General features: G+C 41.7%; 1 protein-coding gene across 9 annotated transcripts in view; it reads right to left on the reverse strand.

Moving 5' to 3' along the window:
* Nucleotides 1-20,530, reverse strand: part of RAPGEF2 (Rap guanine nucleotide exchange factor 2) — a 211,231-nt gene that overhangs the window by 102,749 nt on the left and 87,952 nt on the right. For all 9 annotated transcript variants that reach the window (XM_069977841.1, XM_069977847.1, XM_069977844.1 and 6 more), the window contains exon 4: nucleotides 10,597-10,680. In XM_069977841.1, coding sequence (XP_069833942.1) covers nucleotides 10,597-10,680 — 84 coding nt within the window. The remainder of the gene's footprint in view (nucleotides 1-10,596; nucleotides 10,681-20,530) is intronic.

The following is a 20,530-nucleotide window of genomic DNA, read 5'->3' on the forward strand; positions in this document are numbered from 1 at the left end:
CCAGGGACATGACTGATGGGGGTTAACTAGTCCACCAGGGACATGACTGATGGGGGTTAACTAGTCCACCAGGGACATGACTGATGGGGGTTAACTAGTCCACCAGGGACATGACTGATGGGGGTTAAGTAGTCCACCAGGGACATGACTGATGGGGGTTAACTAGTCCACCAGGGACATGACTGATGGGGGTTAACTAGTCCACCAGGGACATGACTGATGGGGGTTAACTAGTCCACCAGGGACATGACTGATGGGGGTTAACTAGTCCACCAGGGACATGACTGATGGGGGTTAACTAGTCCACCAGGGACATGACTGATGGGGGTTAACTAGTCCACCAGGGACATGACTGATGGGGGTTAACTAGTCCACCAGGGACATGACTGATGGGGGTTAACTAGTCCACCAGGGACATGACTGATGGGGGTTAACTAGTCCACCAGGGACATGACTGATGGGGGTTATTTAGGCTACCAGGGACATGACTGATAGGGGGTTATTTAGGCTACCAGGGACATGACTGATAAGGGGTTATTTAGGCTACCAGGGACATGACTCATAGGGGGTTATTTAGGCTACCAGGGACATGACTGATAGGGGGTTATTTAGGCTACCAGGGACATGACTCATAGGGGGTTATTTAGGCTACCAGGGACATGACTGATAGGGGGTTATTTAGGCTACCAGGGACATGACTTGGCTAGACTAGACTACAAGGGGCATCACTGGGGGTTAACTACAATAGCAGGGGCATCACTGGGGTTTAACTACAATAGCAGGGGCACTAGGGGAACAATACTTTGCCCTGGGTGCTGCAAACCCACGCTACTAATTGCCGCGCATGGTATGGGGCCCTCGAATGATTTTATTAATGCCCGACCGGCCCTCGACATGGAAAAGGTTCCCCACCCCTGACCTAATGTGTTAGTGAACTACAAACATAACAAGGACCCAATATCAACTGAAACATTCTCCATAACCGCCTGTATTCTACCTTAGGAGACACAGACACAGTAAGAATGTCTCTAGAAATACTGCTACTGTTATCATTTGTATTACAGTGCATTTCTCTCTGCTTCTCTGTAATAAGACATGCATTCCATATGGATGGACATACAGTAATGGCCCACAGATTTCTAAGGGTATCATATCACCGATCCATCCAACATGAATCAATAATGCTGCTGTGTGTAATAGCTGTGTTCACCTTGCCTAATGCTGTTAGAGTGTAATATGCTGCGTCCGGATGTTACCAGTTAGCCCTTGATCTTTTTGGTATATTAATAAACACAGCATGACAACTGTCTGTTATCGACATTTCTTTTGACTTCAGTGGTGAAAACTACACAGCAAAAAAAATCATAATAAATTGCTTCTTTTTCATGTATGTTAAAAAGGAAAAGAGAAAGCAAAACTGAAGCAAGAATAATTCAGGGAAAAGGTTATTAAAAAAAACTGTTTAAATGTAAAGAATACTGTGGAGGAAAGCAATGCCACAAACAATAATAAGAGGGGAAAAACACAAAGAGCCAGAGTACCACCACCAGACTAAACAATAACTCATAGGACACAGCAATTGTATCACATCATTTACAGGCTGTGCAACACCATCCTATATGCGAGGTGCTTCTGCTTTTTAGGTCTTATCGCTATGGGTTGTACAGGATCAAATCAACCATCAGAGATAAACCATCAGACTGGCATTAGTTGTGGATTCTAGCCCAGATTTAAACTCTCACATAGTGAAAGAAGTGAAATCTGCTGCAATAAAATGTTAGGAATATAAAGCATGCTGCAGATTTCAGGCAGTCCACTGTGTATTTTGGTCTGTGCATGTATCGGATTATTAGTGACTGTCTATGTGAATGGGTGTTGCATGCCCATGCTGCAAATAAATCCATATAGATGTGTAAAATGGATTCCCCTTGCATCTTGTATGAACCTCACCTTACAGTATATGTACAGTATGTGTAACATGTTTATCGTTACCAAGTGTATTCTGAATACTGAAATCCTACAATAAACATTCCAATGCTGTTCACTTACCGCCCCAGGACTAAAGATGTCTCTTACTGTGGATGTCATGCACATGTTGCTCCTCCATGGCCACCACATACCAGATTCATGAGCTCAACTCCTGTCTGACAGCTGTTCATTATCAATTCACATCTATGTAGCAGCCCTTCAAGAGCACACAGGGCAAGCATAGCAGGGTCACTTTCTCCCACCAAGGTCAAACTGCCTACACCCTCACAATACTATTACACCCTGAAAACAAGCATGGAAGATGTGGATCATTTATGGCACATGACAGGATAATGAACTCTACATACTATGGATATTCAATGCTACTCAATAGTTTGATAGATCCTATCAGTGTCTAATCAGTAAAAGTTTTTGTAAAGTAAACCTATCCATTAGGATATATTCACATGCAGCAGACTTTGTTGTAAAAAAAAAAAAAACCTGCAGTTTCCTGGTTAAACATTCAGAATGTCACCCAGTAATTGAAATCTCTGCTCACTGTACAGTTAAGAGTCCAGGGGGCGGTTCTTATCAGTGACCGTTATCTCTCTATGCATGCTAGGCTGTCAATCATTAACGTGATATTGTCACTTCTTTTCCATATAAGGATTCTTAAGCTTAAATTCCAGACATCAAGCAAGGAGTAAAGACATGGCACTCACCCGTCAAAGTCTTCACCGTTTCTTTATTAAATAACTGCAAACATGGTAAAACCAGGTATAGCGAGAGGACGCCTAGCGTGTCGCTGCTACACGCTAGGCGTCCTCTCGCTATACCTGGTTTTACCATGTTTGCAGTTATTTAATAAAGAAACGGTGAAGACTTTGACGGGTGAGTGCCATGTCTTTACTCCTTGCTTGATGTACATCGTTCATCTCTACTTCATTTATACATAGAGCACCACCGATTAGCTATCACCACTGTTACTATATGCCGGACATTTACACGTGCATCAATATCCTGTTTGGTTCAGTTGTAGTGCCGTACTCTATCTCTTTTTTTGATTGTTTAAATTCCAGACAGTTCACATCTTAAAGCAATTCTTTGTGGTCTCTTCCCTCAAAAATGCATGTTATTGTTGGTAGACATTGCCGTAGGGGCAGGGTTTAATGTAATCGCCATCTAGGCCCGGCCTCCTCTGTAGCAATTGCAATGAGCCGACCTAGAGGGGGCGGGGCCTATACCTTTAGTTCGTCCCATTCCAATGGCTGTGGAGGGGGCTGGACCTAGACAATCATGAAGTCACAGAGGATCGGTTCCAACACTCCAATGTGGAAAGAGATATGGGGGTTCCACAGCTGTTAAGGCCCACCCCTAGGGCACTGTCCACCCACATTAGCATGCATTTTTGAGGGGAGACACCACAAAGATATCCTTTATGTGTTAAGATATGAAATGTCCAGAATATAAGCTTAGGAATGGTGCTGTGAACTTATTAGGGTATGTTTAAACGGATTAAAAATCGGCTGATCTCTCAGCTGCGGAATCCTGTCTGCCTCAGTGTCCCACAGTATCTCTAAGGGTGCCTTCACACCTACCGACTCGCAGCGTTAATAAAGCTGCAAGTTGGCTAGGTCCTGGCAGATCACTGTCAGACTTGTCAGTACATACATGCAGCGGTCTGAACGACCGCTGCGTGTATGTAAATCTGCCAGCCACTTAACCTCTTCTGATGCCGGCCGCCTCCCGCTCTGCTCTGTATACATTACCTGTCCTCGCTCCACGGGGTCCCGCGTCCTGCTCTCACGCCCGGCCAGTGTGTTGCCCTGCTGCCGCCACTGATTGGCCGGGCGGGAGAGCAGGAAGGCGGGACCCCGTGGAGCGACGAGGTATGTATACAGAGCGGAGGGGGAGGCGGCCGGCATCAGAAGGGGTTAAGCGGCTGGCAGATTTACATACACGCAGCAGTCGTTCAGACCGCTGCGTGTATATACTGACAGTGATCTGCCAGGACCTAGCCGACTCGCAGCGTTATTAATGCTGCAAGTCGGTAGGTGTGAAGGCACCCTAGGGGAGGACTCGCGCACCACCACCTCTGTCGCTGTCAGCTCAAAGAATTGACATTTCGCTGATTTTACTCTTATATGGAAAGGGGGAAAGAATATTACTAAGTTGAACTAAGTGTACTCCTAAGTACATAATGAGCAGGGATTTAACAATAAGTTACAAGTTATATACTGTTATATAACATAATGAAGATTAAACAACATTTTTAGTGGCAATAACCTTATTTTTAGGTTTATCTTCTCAGCTTTTCACTAGTTCCTGATGGCTGTATACATTACGACACATTAAAACAAATACAGTGGTCTGTTGCCTCTCTTAACATAAAAAGGGATGGGTCTTTTTCTCTGACTAATACGTAATACACTGTGAAATGTGTTTTTAGTCTATAAGCTGTGTCATGTCAAGAAGCTGTGTCCCAGAATGAATCCTCCTTCTGTGGGTGCATTTCCTTATCTGTTCTTAGTTCCGTGACACACTTCAGTCATGAGTCTGCCCCAAGGATTCTTCTGTGTCCACAGTGACCTCTTCATAGCTAAGTGACATGTCCATTTCTCATGGGTTCTCCTGCTGACTGCTCTGCAGTATCCAGTCATAACCCCCCTTACCCTCTGCTGCCATTCTCTGCATGGTATCTTCTCTGATCTTCTCAGCTCTGAGCGCGGACCCCTCCCCTTTCTATTCAGTGCATGGTGTCCCACAGTGGCCTTTCTTCTAGTTCTATAACTAGTGACTGGGGGAGTTTATTACTGCAGTGTCCCCCTTTGACAAAAATACCAAAGCATTATTAAAATGTTAGTATGAAATTAATAAAAAAAAATAAAATAAATAAAACTTATCTGTATCATCAGCTAAAAGGGGTTGCTTGCATATGGAGCTAAAAGGGGTTGCTTGCATATGGAGCTAAAAGGGTTCGCTTGTATATGTAGATTGGCCCTTACTATCCATTGGGAAGGGGAGGGGGGTCAATACTGTCCAGTCAATTTAACGGGCCACAGCATTGCTCTACTTATTGCTCATCAGACACAACCCCCTTCATTTTGTAGAGGCTGTGCCTGGTATTGCAGCACTTTGTGGATTTAGTCCCAGCAAAGGGGTATTCGGGAAAGGTAAATATTTTTAAAATTTAATTCAATAAACCAAATCCACCCACTACCTATCAGCTGCTGAATGTCCTAGAGGAAGTCACATAGTCTTTCCAGTCAGACACAGTGCTCCCTGCTGGAGAGGTTTGCTTGAACTTGACAGTTCCTGGCATGGACAGAGATGGCAGTAGGGAGCACTGTGTTTGATTGAAAAGTACTACATGACTTCCTTCAGGGCATTCAGCAACATTCAGTATTGAAAAGCAAGCAAGGGCAGATCACTGAGATGGGCGCTTGTTTGCTGAGTCTTTACAGGGCTCAATCAGGAAGAATCTGGCAGTGGCTTACCCCTCCTCTCTTCAGTCAGAACATGTGACAAACTTATGTGTATATAGGGATGAAGAAAGATAGCTGTTGCCTAAAGGTGAGGATTACTGACAGCTATAGAGTATGTATTACATGTCTCCACCTCAAAGGGCAGGCAAGCGACTTGGTTTTACAGTGCAACACTTGCGGGAAAGCATCTACACAGCTAACAATTACTGATGTACAAAGTATTGTTGCTGCACCAAATCCACCCTGTATCAATCCAAACCATACATCTGAGGCCTTCATCTTTCATGTGCTTTATGCACTGTGATTCTTTTATAGCATGTTCAACTCTAGGGGGTTTAACATACGGTATTACAAGTGTCATGTACAGTTTTATGTTGCTACATGTACCCAGGGTGCATAACAATGTGAGGCATCTGTTACAGGAAGCCTAGGCATGTGCCATTATACAAGTATGTAAATATCTTACACATCTCCACACGTGGTTCAGAATGGATGCATATTTTTTATGTATATATTTATGTGTCAGACTCCATGTTTTATACTTATTGCTTAGTAGTGATCAGCCATCATCAGGAAAAACGTCCGTGTTTGGCTGTGTGGCCAAACACTAATGCTCGGCATTCTACTTCCACCATCTGGAGAAACTGGATGCTGCCCTAGGGGTGCCAGGAAAACATGCTTATGGGTGTGTCAATCTTTTCCAGGACTCCCTCAAATGGCATCCATTTTCTCCAGATGCTGGAAGTAAAATACCGATTGTTTGTGTTCGGCCACACAGCTGAACGCGGACATTTTTCCGATGTTCGCTATTCACTATTGTTTATATGAAGAAACTAAATCAAGCCTCTCAAAGTGTGTGCGAGCAAATCTGTTGCGGGTATGCAATTGTCAGCACTGTCATATACATCCAAATATTCTACAGCTGCAAGCAAACAGGTGCTTCAGTGGTGCTCAGATATACATAGTCCATTGTAATTCCAAATAAAGAGTGTCTTCAGCAGCACTCACCATAATAGGTGACCTTTATTTCCCATAAAACGCATAGCAGGCTATCAAGGAACACGCCCTCCCGGCCAACAACTATTTTGAGCTCTCTATCAAGGCCTTCAGATAGAGCTGCGGCCGCAAAACGGTTTTAGGCCAGGATTGAGCGCTCCTCAATGATATGCTATGGTTTTGTGAGAAAAGAAAAGGTGGTTTTATGGTGAGTGCTGCTGAAGACTCGCTTTATCTGGAATTAGGCTGGGTTCACACAACCTTTTTGCGATCCGTTCTTTTCAAAAAACAGATGCATGTGTGTGCATCAGTTTTGATCTGTTTTTCCACTGAATTCCAATATTAAAATATTTTGTGTACGTTAAAAAAAAACAAAAAAAACATCCGTTCTGATCTGTTTTTTTTTTTTTTTATATATATAATAGAATTCAATGGAAAAATGGATCAAAACGGATGCACACACCTGCATCCGTTTTTTCCATCCGTTTTTCATGCCTTTTTTGCAAGAAAAAAACTGATTGCAAAAACGTAGTGTGAACCCAGCCTTACTGTTTGGTATCTGTCCCAGCCGCAGTGCGTAATCTTCCTCCTCCTGCAGTGTGTCAGTGCAGATACCAAAGAGGAACAGCAACCCTAGGACTCCAGGGCACCCTAAATCATGCCATGCCATACAAACAGAAAACAAATGTGTCACCTCAATAATCCAAAGGCACATACAATGTCTAGAACCCCATGGTACAGAACTGAAGGACCCTATGTGCTTTTCTACAGAACCACACAGGTAATCAGTGTTGTACAATACACAGTAGTATTGCCTAAGAAATAAAACTCTAACAACTAAGACGACTAAACCTAGACTTGAATGATACAGGCTGATAGGTGGAGGTACTTATAGTTTTGTACTGTTGCCAGGGAAGAGGGGGGAAGGCCCCTGCTTCAGCCACCAGATGCAGGAGATTGGCATTGTATTACAATGCTCACTTTGCAATGTGCCAGTAGGGTGTAAGGAGCAGCAGTCAGATTTTAGATTATGCCAAGGGTAGATAAAGGCAAGTTCTCCTTTAATGCTTCATCTTTTTGACCTTGGTGATTCACATTTCCTTGTAATGAGTCAAGCTCCACTGGGAAGTGATTCATGTTACCTAGGACAGACTGCTGGTGATTCACATACACTATGAGAAGGGGCCCTGCTTACCCCACCCAGAACAATCTGGATAAAGGTGGTGGTTAGTAAGTAGGAAAGGTAACAAATCCCTACAGGGAAGAAATCAAGGGAGACAATAATAAAGATTGTTCCTTACAAACAAAAACAGTAAGGGAGAGGGCTCCCCTCCATACCATTAAGGAAATGTGCTCCCATCAATAATGCATTTCACAATCCATAATCCTTGTGTAGCTGAAAACTGGCAGGAAATTACTTTCATATGCAACTTTAGTCATTGGGTAAAAGGACACAAAAAAGGACAAGATGAGGTAGGTTTTATATTATTGATACAGTCTAGACCCACACTAACACACATTGCATCTTGTCTCATTCTTTCTTTTTTTTTTTCCCAACCAAATGAACACAAGAGATTTTTCATTGCTGGCACACTATAGTAATGGTGCACCAGTCTCTACCCCAGTGCAGCATATACCACATTCAGGCACACCTCCAGGCAGCGTATAAGGTATGGGGGACTAGACCATGTCACATCTACTGTTGTATTCCGCCACAAAGTGTGATTCTGCAGCTTTACCTCTTTTCCCCAATACAGACACACCTCTAAAAAAACATCGCTAATGACTTCAGAAATATAGCTGATGGTTTTCATCCCAGAAAACTACATTAATAAATCGTCCCCCGAGTACTCTCATTTTTTTACATTAAAAATAAATTTTAAAATGCTCAAAGCTTTACACAAGTTAATATGCAGCCCTAGAGAGCCCTGGAAAACATGGACACAGTACTGAATGGCAGCAGGAAAGAGTGACATGGCTCCTCTGCTGCCCCCTATAGCTGTGTCAGAAACTGCAGGGCCGCACAGGCCCGGATCCTGGCAGAGTTAGATATCAAAAGCACTGGTGCATGAAATACTGAGCATCTCCTAACGTCTGTTTAATGCTTGTTATCATAAGACTAGATAATACAGCTGGGGGAGCTGAATATGTCACTAGCACATACTATAGCTGCAGTGCTAGTGACAGACACTAATGTTAATTTTTATTGAGAGAATGATCAGTATCCCTAGCACTCCATGCAGCAGTACTTGCAATATGTAACTGTGTATGTGTGTTGGGACCAGTTATTGAGCAGCCCTGCAGTTCCCTTTGGTGGCAGCAAAGGGGCTGTCTCTCTCTGTTTATGGCTGCCAGTTTAAGAATTTTAAAAACAAAATACAGATATTTTCTTTAATAATGTTACACTGCAAAGTTACATAACTTTATTAAAGAAAGCTGAATTTTCACAAATATTATTATGTTAAAAATGCGATGAGGGACCATATGACATACTTGGTGTCCACAGATGTCCTCCCCTCACTCTCCTGATGTGAATTATTACATGACCTTATGGGATACCCCCAACTAATGATCAAGGTTTTCTATGCCAAGGTTTTCTATGCCAGAGAGTATATTTAAGTTTTTACATTAAAGCATAAGGATACACTGTATTATTGCAGTCAGTTTAACTTATTCGCTTTAAGGAAAAACGGAGGCAAAAACGGATGCAACTGTGTGCATCTGCTTCTATCTTTTTTTTCCCATTGACTTCCATTATTTAAAAAAAAAAAAATCTAAATAGATCTGTTTTGATTTCTGTATGTTAAAAGTAATCATCTTAAAACTGTAGTGTGAACCTAACCTGACCGTCATTAGAAATAACTATTGACATGTCAGTATTTTAATGTAGATGTAAATGACCCTTAAAGCGAATGTACCAGCACATTTGCATATATACAACATGGAGATGATCTTGGTAACTTCGCGGAATGAGGAATGGACGGCGCCTTTAGAATTTTCTTGGCAGCGCTGATCGGATTGTATAGAAACTTCATTTAGTCATTCTTTTGGTACACTTTCCTTTAAGTATTCTCCTTATACACCACACTGTGTGATGCTTGATATAGTAACTACTGCAATAACATGGTACATGGAAATGGTATAATGATTTGGTTTTTTTGCAATGTATATTGCAAACTTGCTTTACTGTTGATTTAGATTTTAAAAGCTACAACAGGTACACTTTAAGTTAACTAAAAAAAATTAAGTGTAAAAAGCAAAAATTTCAAAATAAAAATTCAAAGGTTTTCCCCCCCCCCCCCCCCCCTCTAATAAACCCTATTTTATTTTTTTCTTTTACGCCTCTGGTTAAACTTTACTGTGATCATATTGCTTCAATAATACACTAATATTCTTATTTTACTGAAAGGCAACCCAAATGGCGTCATGGCAGGCACTGGCATTTGTAAGGCACCCAGTTGCCATGACAATCTTTAGTTTCAGTCACAAGGACACTTATAGAGTGACAAAAAGGAACCCCCTCACTGACTGCAGAAAGAGGTTAAAAAAGAACTGGCCAGCTGTTTTATGCTGCTTTGGCAGTATGAAAGGGGTTGGCCACAGTAAAACAGTTCAGTGTACAGTATAAGCAAGTGTACTCACTGCACTTACTGACAATAGCTCCCTGTGTGCCCCAGCTAAAATTGGTTGGTGGATGGGCAAAGCAGCGGTGCAGTCTGCCCCCAGGATGACTAATTACCCCGTCTCCAGGAGCTTTTAAAACTACAATTTCTCAGAAACCTATTATTCTTCAGAATAAATCTCAGTTCTCTGTATTACCAAACACTGACTCTGTTCTATGCTGCCTGTGGTGCGAGCAGCATGAAACAGCTGTCAGGTTCCCTTTAAACAAATTGAACAGATTCAAAGACTTCTTGAAGGGAAAAAAGAAAGGTTGTTTTCACATAATCTAGTTCTCTGACAATCCAGAAAATTTGTCTCTTTAAATGATTAAATGAGCTTTAGTGTATTTTGATTTAGTTTTACAATAATTTACCATGAAAGCTATGAACTCTACTTCTACATTTTGTAATCCATAAACTATATAAAAAAAATCAAACATATATATCATACTTTAAACATTCTCTCATGTAATGCATTCACTTACCTGCTCCTGGGAAGAAACATAGACTCTTTGATGAACACAGAACCAGAAAGGAGGATATACCAGCAACTTCCAATATCATCTGGGCTGAAATAAGAAAAAAAATATATATAAACACAAACTCAAAACTTCACATAGGTGACACATAAAAATGGTTATCAACCTACAATAATCCAATATTTTGTGTGTAGCAATGTAACCTGCACACAGCCACCCATGATGCCAGACTTGATGAAAATGATGAAAAGTGGAATTCGTGTATATTCTGAAATCACAGACTGCATTGCACAAGACTGGCTTTACCAGAGACTACTCTAAACAGGAAGTGAAACCGCTACACTCTTTTTAGATTTTTTAGCATCCACATTTTTTAGCAATTTTTTTTCTGTGCTTTGCCCACAATTTAGCTGATAAGTAAAAATGTAGAAAGTTGACAAGTCTCAAATAAAAAAGGAAGTCAAAATGTGGCTGAGCTCCATGATACAACATTAAGTGACCAAAGATGCTGATGGGTTATAGTGTTTCTCCATCTACTGGACACAGCAGGACTGACCTAATGCATGGTATAGTGACTTCAGAATAAGGCTATGATAAAACAGAACAGTATCGGTACTGTCTGCAGAATAGATATGCTTCACGTAATCTGCTGTAGTTGAGGCCAGCCAATGCGCATTTACTCTCTTCAATGACCTCACTGAACAAAGAGGCTTTTATACAGCCACTGATAACAGGTTCCTGGACAAAGAATGGACTCCAGGAGGCCAAACACTATAGAACTACTGATTTCTATAACTGATAGGGTCCTATTACACAGAGCGATTTTTACCAATTAACGACTAACAAACAATCGCAAACGAGATTGTTTATCGTTAACATAAAATCGTTCACCATATTAAATACGATGGTCTTACCTTCTGATCCAAGCAAAACAATGGACAATGTGGCAATTACACTGAACGATTAGTGAAAAAAGGCAGAACTTGAGCGAACGAATGTGGAATTACTGCGAATTATTAACGATAATTTTAGGTTCAGATCTAAATCAACGATCAACGACATATGAAAGATTTTCCGAGTTGCCTGCAATTACACAGAACGATTATTGCTTAAATTCAAACGATATAAAGATTTTTCGTACAATAATCGTCCCGTGTAATAGGGCCCTAATAGTCAACTACACTGACAGATCAGAAGGACAACCAGTCCATAAAATGCATCAATCTCCCATCATTACAACCAGCAAACAACCACAGGCAGCATGGATCAGGCACATGTGCCCTCACTATAATGTACTAGGATTTATGCTGATATCTTGCAGTTTTCATTCTCAACACTAAACTAAAATCAGAAAATATAAACCCATTTCCAAAATAAAACAAAAAAACAAACAAACACGTTCTATATCTGTCTCTAATCAGTAAAAAAAAAAAACATCTAGACAATCCACTCTTTCTAAAAGTGTCTGGGATTAACAAAAAAAACAGCATCTGCTTTCTTTTCTGTAGAAACAGTGCCACTTTTCACCCCTGAAAGTGATAGAAGCTCCACTGCCAAAGGCAAAATGGTGAAGGGGTAACAGTACTAAACCAGCACTGTTGCCCCTTCCTTCCCAAGATTGTTAGGGGTCCCAGAGGCCATATCCCCACCAATCATAAAGTAATGGCATATGCTAGAAACATGACATCACTTTTTGGGAAGGGAAACTGGGACTGAGCTGTTCTACCAGACACAGCCCGTGATAAAAAGGCACTGTTCCTAGGGGGGGAACGTACATGGGATCTATTCTCAGTACTGTCCTTTTCTCAGCATATTGCATAGAGAGATAATACAGAGTGAGCTGTTATGATCGTAATTTGGATTCTCACACAAAGGCTGCATATACATAAACATAATCTATTCAGCATTATATACTACAGAGCATGTTGGTGCATAACCGGTTAAGCTGCTGTGGCCCTCGCATTATGTCATCCAAGCCTGCATTCTGACAAATATAAATATAAAGGGGGAATGAAAGGAAGCAGAGATCAAAATGTGCATCTAGAAGAAACCCTGCAAATCTGCTTTAAAGATTGAATTGGAAAAGCCATTTCAGAAACCATTAGCTTGAAGCCAGAGAGGCATGCTGTGCTCTTGTGCCACGTGACGCGGCCGATACAAAAGGGATGACGACATTCTCAGTTCATCAGCCCCCAAGAGACCTGTCATCAGCATCAAGTACCACCGGCCGGCTCACTATGGAAATAAAATCCCTCTCTTCTGGTGATTTCACTTATTAAATGTATGAGGTTTACGGAGAGATTTTACCTGGATGACAAGATATAATAGAAGTAGGATGTTATTCTGTATTCTGGACAGTCAAGTGAGAGCTAATAGTCAGGATATGTTGGTGTAGGTTCAGATTTGATGGATTGGACCACAAATCCACAGTGAATGACATAATACATGTGCATGGTGTTTTACAAATTCCACCTGCCAGTAAAAGAGAAACAAGCATGTCAGATCTGCAGCATGCTTATTCTGTGGAGGAAAGGCTGATGTTTCTATGTACAGGACTAAAAATATAGACGTAGAGAGGTTATGTATTAGTAAGCATGTGTTTTGTTTTGGTTTTTTTTTTGGTTTTTTTAAATATATTGCAAATAAAATGCGCACTGATGTGCCCATGTCACAATGTTTGTCTGTTTTGTATCGCCTTGTGCCCAGTTATTCAGTTATATGGGGGCGCTCTTACCTTCAGGCAGTTCTTAGTTTTATAGTTAGGTCAATTTCATTGGCTACTACTGTTAAATAATGAGCAGAGCAAGACTGATAAAGGCACCAAGGTCCAATTTTTTCCAGGGCCTGTAGGATATGTTGGTGGAAGGTCAGGATAAGTGTTTAATAGAGACTACTGAGGAGATAGCAGAGCCTTCTGAGGACTGTCCAGCTTTGGCTCCAGCATCTCAGCAAACAATAGCCCTTGGTATCTTGCAGAAAAGATCGGAAAACAACAATGCTTGATTTACTGCAGTGCAGGCCTGGCATGGCTCCAGTACAACTTTGCCAACTGTCTGCTTAATAGGAGGTATAATACACCTTTGGGGAGAGTGAAAAAGCAGTAGAGCGGCCCTTCTGCAGAAGCCCTTTGCATTATTAAATATCCTGCTGGATGACTTTCATTTTGTCTTCTAGACGGGCAAGGAGAAAGAAGAGATCCGTCAAACATTAATATGCTGGCACAACCTCCTCCCAGGCCTGTCTTTTACTCACTCTCGCTTTCCTCAATCCAATACTTAGAGATATTTCTGGCTCATTTTTAGCACATTTTCCAGCCATAACATGATGAATATATTGCTTGTCAAATGGGAAGCAGTCAGAGCAATAAAACAAAAAACTAAATAAATAATCGCCATCAATAGGATAGAACAAGGTAAGGTGAAGAGAACAGACAACTGGATAATTAAGAATACCGGGACGTAATGTCCAAATATCAAATATGGCAGGCATTTTTCCAGAAGATAAGGGTCTATTATACACTGATAAATTTCATCCCTGTTCACTCATGCTTAGCTTCATGTGTTCTAAATGAGAAGGTGCGGCGACTTATCTCCCTTAGGACAAAAGGGCCTGTCAGTTGAAGTCCAACAAGCACAGCCATTCTCTGGTAAGAGAACACATTAGATGGCGCACCACACCCACCAAAAACAGCAGATGACTTGACACCAAATCTGGGGGCATTTTGCTTTACTCATTTTTTTTATTCTTTAACTGTTCCGCATGCAGCCAGAAAATGAAACTTATTCACCAGACTTTATGCTGAAGGTTCCATTTGCCGTTGTCATCTATGCAATTCAGAGCACTCCTAGCGATATATGTATTATTATGAAAGCCCATCGCAGCCATGTATCAATAGTGCAAAATACAAAAGTCACACAAATCTTAAAGCGACGCTGTACCCACAATCTGACCACTTGTACCTTCGGATAGCTGCTTTTAATCCAAGATCTGTCGTGCAGTTCGCCAGGTGATGCAGTTGTCCTAAAAAAATACTTTTAAACTTTTTAAACTTGAAGCCAATGCCAAACGGGAGTATCTGTGCCCTAACTTTGCACCACCCCTCCGTCTCTTCTCCCCACCCTCTTCATCATTAGGAATGCTCCAGGCAGATTGCCTCCTATTCCCCACCTGTGGTGGCCCGGCACATGGGCTGGATCGTTAAGCACCTGTGCAGTGTTCAGCATGGAGAAAATGTTCCAGTGGCATTCCTAATAATGAAGAGGGTGGGGAGGAGGGACGGAGGGGTGGTGCAAAGTTAGGGCACAGATACTCCCGTTTGGCACGGGCTGCAAGTTTAACCCCTTAAGGTCAAAGCCAATTTTCGTTTTTGCACTTTTGCTTTTTCCACTTTATGTTTAAAAGGCCATAGCGCTTGCATCTTTTCACCTAGAGACCCATATGAGCCCTTATTTTTTGCGAAACCAATTGTACTTTGCAATGACAGGCATTTTTCCATAAAATATACTGCAAAACCGGAAAAAAATAATTTGCGCTGTCAAATTGAAAAAAAAAAAAGGAATTTGTTTTGATTTTGGGGAGTTTTGCATTTACGCCGTTTGCCTTATGGTAAAACTGACTTGTTATATAATGTCCCTCAAGTCGTTACAATTACAACGATATATAACATGTATAACTTTTATTGCATCTGATGGCCTGTAAAAAATTCAAACCATTGTTAACAAATATATGTTCCTTAAAATCGCTCCATTCCCAGGCTTATAGCGCTTTTATCCTTTGGTCTATGGGGCTGTGTGAGGTGTCAGTTTTTGCGCCATGATATGTTCTTTCTATCGGTACCTTGATTGCGCATATGCGACTTTTTGATCGTTTTTTATTAAATTTTTTCTGGATTTGATGCGACCAAAAAAGCGCAATTTTGCACTTTGGAATTTTTTTGCGCTGATGCCGTTTACCGTGCGAGATCAGGAATGTGATTAATTAATAGTTCGGGCGATTACGCACGCGGCGATACCAAATATGTTTATTTGTTTATTTATATTTGTAAAATGGGAAAAGGGGGGTGATTTGGACTTTTATTAGGGGAGGGGATTTTTTTATTAATAAAAACACTTTACTTTTTTTTTTTTTTTTTTTTTTTACATAAACTAGAAGTCCCCCTGGGAAACTTTTATATAGACAGCACTGATCTCTCATAGAGCTCAATGCTGTGTATATACACAGCAAAGATCGATTCCATCAGTCATAGATTGCTTTGGCCTGCTGCAGGCCACAGCAATCTATTGCTGAGGCGGGATCAGCGTCATTGCGACGCTGAGGCCCGGCACGGGCAGAAGAATGGATCTTTCCTCCCAACAAACGCCCCCCCCCCCCCCCGGAATCGCATCGCGGGGGGAGATCCATCCCACTAGACACCAGGGACTTGCGGCATAAAGCCTCTAAATGCAGCTGTCAGTTTTGACAGCTGCATTTAGAGGCTTAATTATCCGGCGTGGCAACGGGACCCGCGCCTGCTAATAGAGGCACTGCCCGGCTGCACATATCAGCCGGGATCAGCGCCGTTCAGAGCGGGGTCCCGGCAATAACTGCATCACCTGCCGAACAGACCACAGGACAGATGTTGGATTAAAAGCAGCTATCTGAAGGTACAAGTGGTGTGGGGGGTCAGATTGTGGGTACAGAGTCACTTTAACTTGTGTTGGTAACAGCTGATAGACAAGCTTCACTAACAACTTAAATATATGCAGGATAACCCTCAAGGTAAGGAAGAATACCCTTTTTTCCCCAATACAGACTATTTTTTAATATACCCATTATAATATAATGTACACAAGTCACCTGTACATCCTGGACTCGGAGATAGCAAATTCTTAGGCTGGAAAAATAAACATGCTCTGGCAATGATAGGACCTAGTGAAATAGGTGAAGCAGATATCACTGCACACCACATTGGAATGGTACAGCAGGAGTGGTCACACTTTTGCAGTAGGCAATATCTCTTTTATGGGGTCTGGGGTTTCGAAATCTGCTAGAAGACAAGGAACAGGTAGGGGACACTGCTGCACTTCTCTATAAATGATTATGCAGTTCCTCCACTCTGGTAAGTGTATTATCGGCCGCCACGAGAACACGGTAGGGGCACACACAATAAAACCCAGATTTTTGAACATAAAAGAGAAACACCTAGAGGCCTCATGTCAGGATCTACAAGTTGCTGCTATGAGCTCTATGGTATGGTCATCATCTCTTTTGCTGCCAATGTTATACAGACTATAACACCTTATATTGACAAATGATGTGTGGCACACTCCCATAAACATACATATTAACCAACCCTTACACGTAGGCTGACAGTGAGTCAGTGAGGAAGTATCGCAGACTCTATTACCTAATAACATGTCATAGCCTGATACAGTCTGCTGCCGGTGTCATCAGAAACTGTACAGGAAGCACAGTCACTATTAGGATGATCAAACATACACTACGTGAGGGCCCTCCAGGTGACCATTTAGTTTTATGCAACTTAAAATAGGATAAAAATACATATTGCAGCCAATCAATAATCAAATACAGGGTGAACACCATGAGGAATGCGCTTAGGAACTTCCAAGTCCCTGCTATCATCTTACACATGTGCTTTTAGTAATATTAAGAGCTGGACCATAACATGGCGCATAACTGGATTTACATAATGAAACATGCCAGTACTAAAATAAGATATAGTATATACTAATTCAATGTACGTACAAGAATAAAAGCGAAGAGGGTACAGCTACTGAAGGTGTATGGGTACGTGAAGACGAATCAACCATGCAGCATCACTAAGACAGTGGAACAAGAAACATGTGTCTTACCTCACCTTTGAGGGTAAGGTCACCACAAAGTATCCAAATGTAAGTGGTGAGGATTAAACCACTCTAACATTAACTATGTGATGTAAATCTTATTACTCTTAATCTGACAAGCAGAGAGGTGGCACGCCGCACGCACATAGCGCTCTAGATTTTATTACAAGCGATCATAAAACTTTCTATACTTAAAGAAAAAAAATAATGTGAAATACCTGTGCGCCATCATGACTGACAATAGCTAGATATTCAGAGGCAAAAAGGTTTCAGATATTGCAATGTTTTGTTGGGGTAAAAAGCAAAACTCCCCAGAACTCATCCTGGGAATCAAAATGGCTTGCTGGACAGTGATCACATGATGCTGGAATAAATACGGGAAGCGGGATTGTCGCTGTCTTATCTGCCGCTCAGTGAGGTATGGAGACAGCAGAAACAGAGGACAGTCTGGAATGTTCTCCTGTACATATACACTTCACATGTAGACATGGACCTCCGCATCACCCCTGGGTGGTGTGCAGGTGCGGTCAGAACAATTTCTCAAATTATTCCTCTAACATACACGTTTGAAAAATGACCAGAACATAGACACTGGCCAACTATGTCTAGGCCAATGAAATAGCCTGTGCTAGTCTATGCACGGATCCATCAGCATCACATTCTGACTGGGTGCCGATGTATCTGAGCACCAAAAGGCACATACAGATAAACTTTGTTAGACAAACACTTCCAAACAATTATCAGCTCTACTTTGGTGTATTAGCGCATCTTAAAAGGCAACAAACAACTGACATGCACAATGTCCGCTGATCATGGTCTATTGTTTTAACATGTTGAAAAATTCCAGTCATGTCAATTGCTGCCTTCAATGGGCAGCCCGGACTATCTCTGCTCCCGCTGCTCCCCAGGCCCCTTCTCGCTTTTCCCTCATTATTGTGCAGTGTAATACGGCCTTTAGGCAGTATGTAAACAGCCAGGTCTTAAAGTTGGTGTGTTGGTTACAGAAAAATGGGCAAGTGTAGGCATGTAAACATGTCAACAATGACTAGATGAGTGGGTCTAAGGACCCAAAAAAAAAAAAAAAGGGGTCAGGTCTTGTGGGTCCTATCTTTTGTGCAGTGGATAGTTTCTATTCAAACTGGTCCAAGGGAGGATAACTAGTGAATAGGATCATGATCAACCAAGTCTCACTGATTCATCTGGTCAGTGCTTCAGGTGCGCTACTATATAGCTGATAAAAATAATAAAATAATAATAATAATCACACATGCATGTAAACTGAACCATAGAACAAGTAATAATTTATTCTGTAGTTGTATAGTATTAGCTTTTGCCTTAAGCACACTAGCATATTTGGGATCCATATTACTGAGATCAAAGAAACAGTCTGCCCATCTACTCTGACCCTCGCTATTGAAATGCTGCATCTTGTTTAAACCTGGAATACCTCTGTATAAAAATACAGCAGCATATGGAATGAATTTTTCGACTTGGAGGCTGCATGAAGAGATGATCGTTCCAGGGGATGCTATATGTAAACCCTACATTGAAGGAGGCTCCCCAATATAATGCAAATTTAAGGACATGCACACCATCATCTGCAGAGTTTATTATTGAAAAGGGTTTAGTAACTGATGCATTGCCTTTTGCCAGGACCCCCAGTTATCCCATGCCGGCCTCACCACAATATCTGATGTACACATCGCCTAATTGTATGTTTATTCTGCTAACTTGACTGGAGACATTACATCATATGGGAGGCAGTAAGGGTATGCGTGATGCCAACAACTGGGAAATCTCTCTCTTATGCACCAATTACGTTTGTCTCAGGCATATTATTAGTTAGCTGGAAACTAAATTTTTCCGAACATGAGAACACTATGGAAAGAGAATTCACTATAGCTTCTAAAACGTGGCCATGCACTCCATCATAGCTTATGTGGTGAGGCATTTTCTGATTTCTGATGTTAAAGTGTAGGCTCCTTTGAAAAATTACTCAGACTGACTGTCTTTTATTGCTTTTTCCTGGTATGACAAAATAGAAAAAGTTGTGGTATAGGATTCTGACATTTACTTTATCACAGCAGTGTTAGAACAGGGGATGGGCCTGTTCATACAGATCACTGTGTGATTGTTTTCTTATGTGCATCATTACCAATATTACTGTGTGCATGGTCCCTATGTGATTACAGTGAGCACTAATGCTGCCACCACTGCCCCTGTTTCTCTTAAAGGGAATGTGTCATCAGAAAGTGACCCACTGTTTTTATGTTAAACATTTTTTTGGTAATTTTCCATTTTACTGTCTATGTAATAAGACAAGTGTGAAATCTTTGCAGCCTCCATTCTGATTACTAGGCCTCAATCTATGCTGAGACTTCCGATTCTGTCTGTGGTGATAAGGAAAGTGATCAGCATTAGGCTATGTTCACACTACGTAAAACTACGGCCGTAGTTCTCGCCGCAGAACTACGGCCGTAGTTTTGCGGTGTGTAACATAGCCTTATGTGCAATGGGATCCCGGCCGGAGCGTACACACATCGTATACACTCCGGCCGGGATCCCATGCGGCGCCGGAAAAAAAACTGACAGGTCAGTTTTCTGCGGGGAGAATTCAGATTTATCTGACAGATCTTTGAAGCCAAAACCAGAAACAGACTATAAACAGGGATCAGGTCATAAAGGAAAGACTGGGATCTATCCTCTTTTCAAATCCATTCCTGGCTTTGGCTTCCAAAATCTGTCAGATAAATCTTTCTGTGTAAGCGCACCCTTAGAGCTAAAGATGACACCAATACAAAAGATTACATTAGGCTCACACCTAAGCCTCTTCCTCCCTGTGTAATGACCTCTGCACAGGTGAAAGAGAATGTACCATCAGTTACATCCCTTTAGGTTTATTACCTGAATGGATCAGAGCCAGCGTGGGGATGCTAGTAGCAGCACCGCCCTCTTCAAGTGTATGGCGCTGGTCTATTCTTAAGCACCGGTCTGGCATTAAGCACTGGGGGCAGGCCCACCGCCCCCTCATTGTGACTAAACCCCCTCCACTCTGTGACACAGTTCCATTGATTTTGAGCCACATCACAGTAGGGAGG

Source organism: Dendropsophus ebraccatus, chromosome 7 (genome assembly GCF_027789765.1).
Source record: "Dendropsophus ebraccatus isolate aDenEbr1 chromosome 7, aDenEbr1.pat, whole genome shotgun sequence".
In the NCBI taxonomy this organism is placed as follows: Eukaryota; Metazoa; Chordata; class Amphibia; order Anura; family Hylidae; genus Dendropsophus; species Dendropsophus ebraccatus.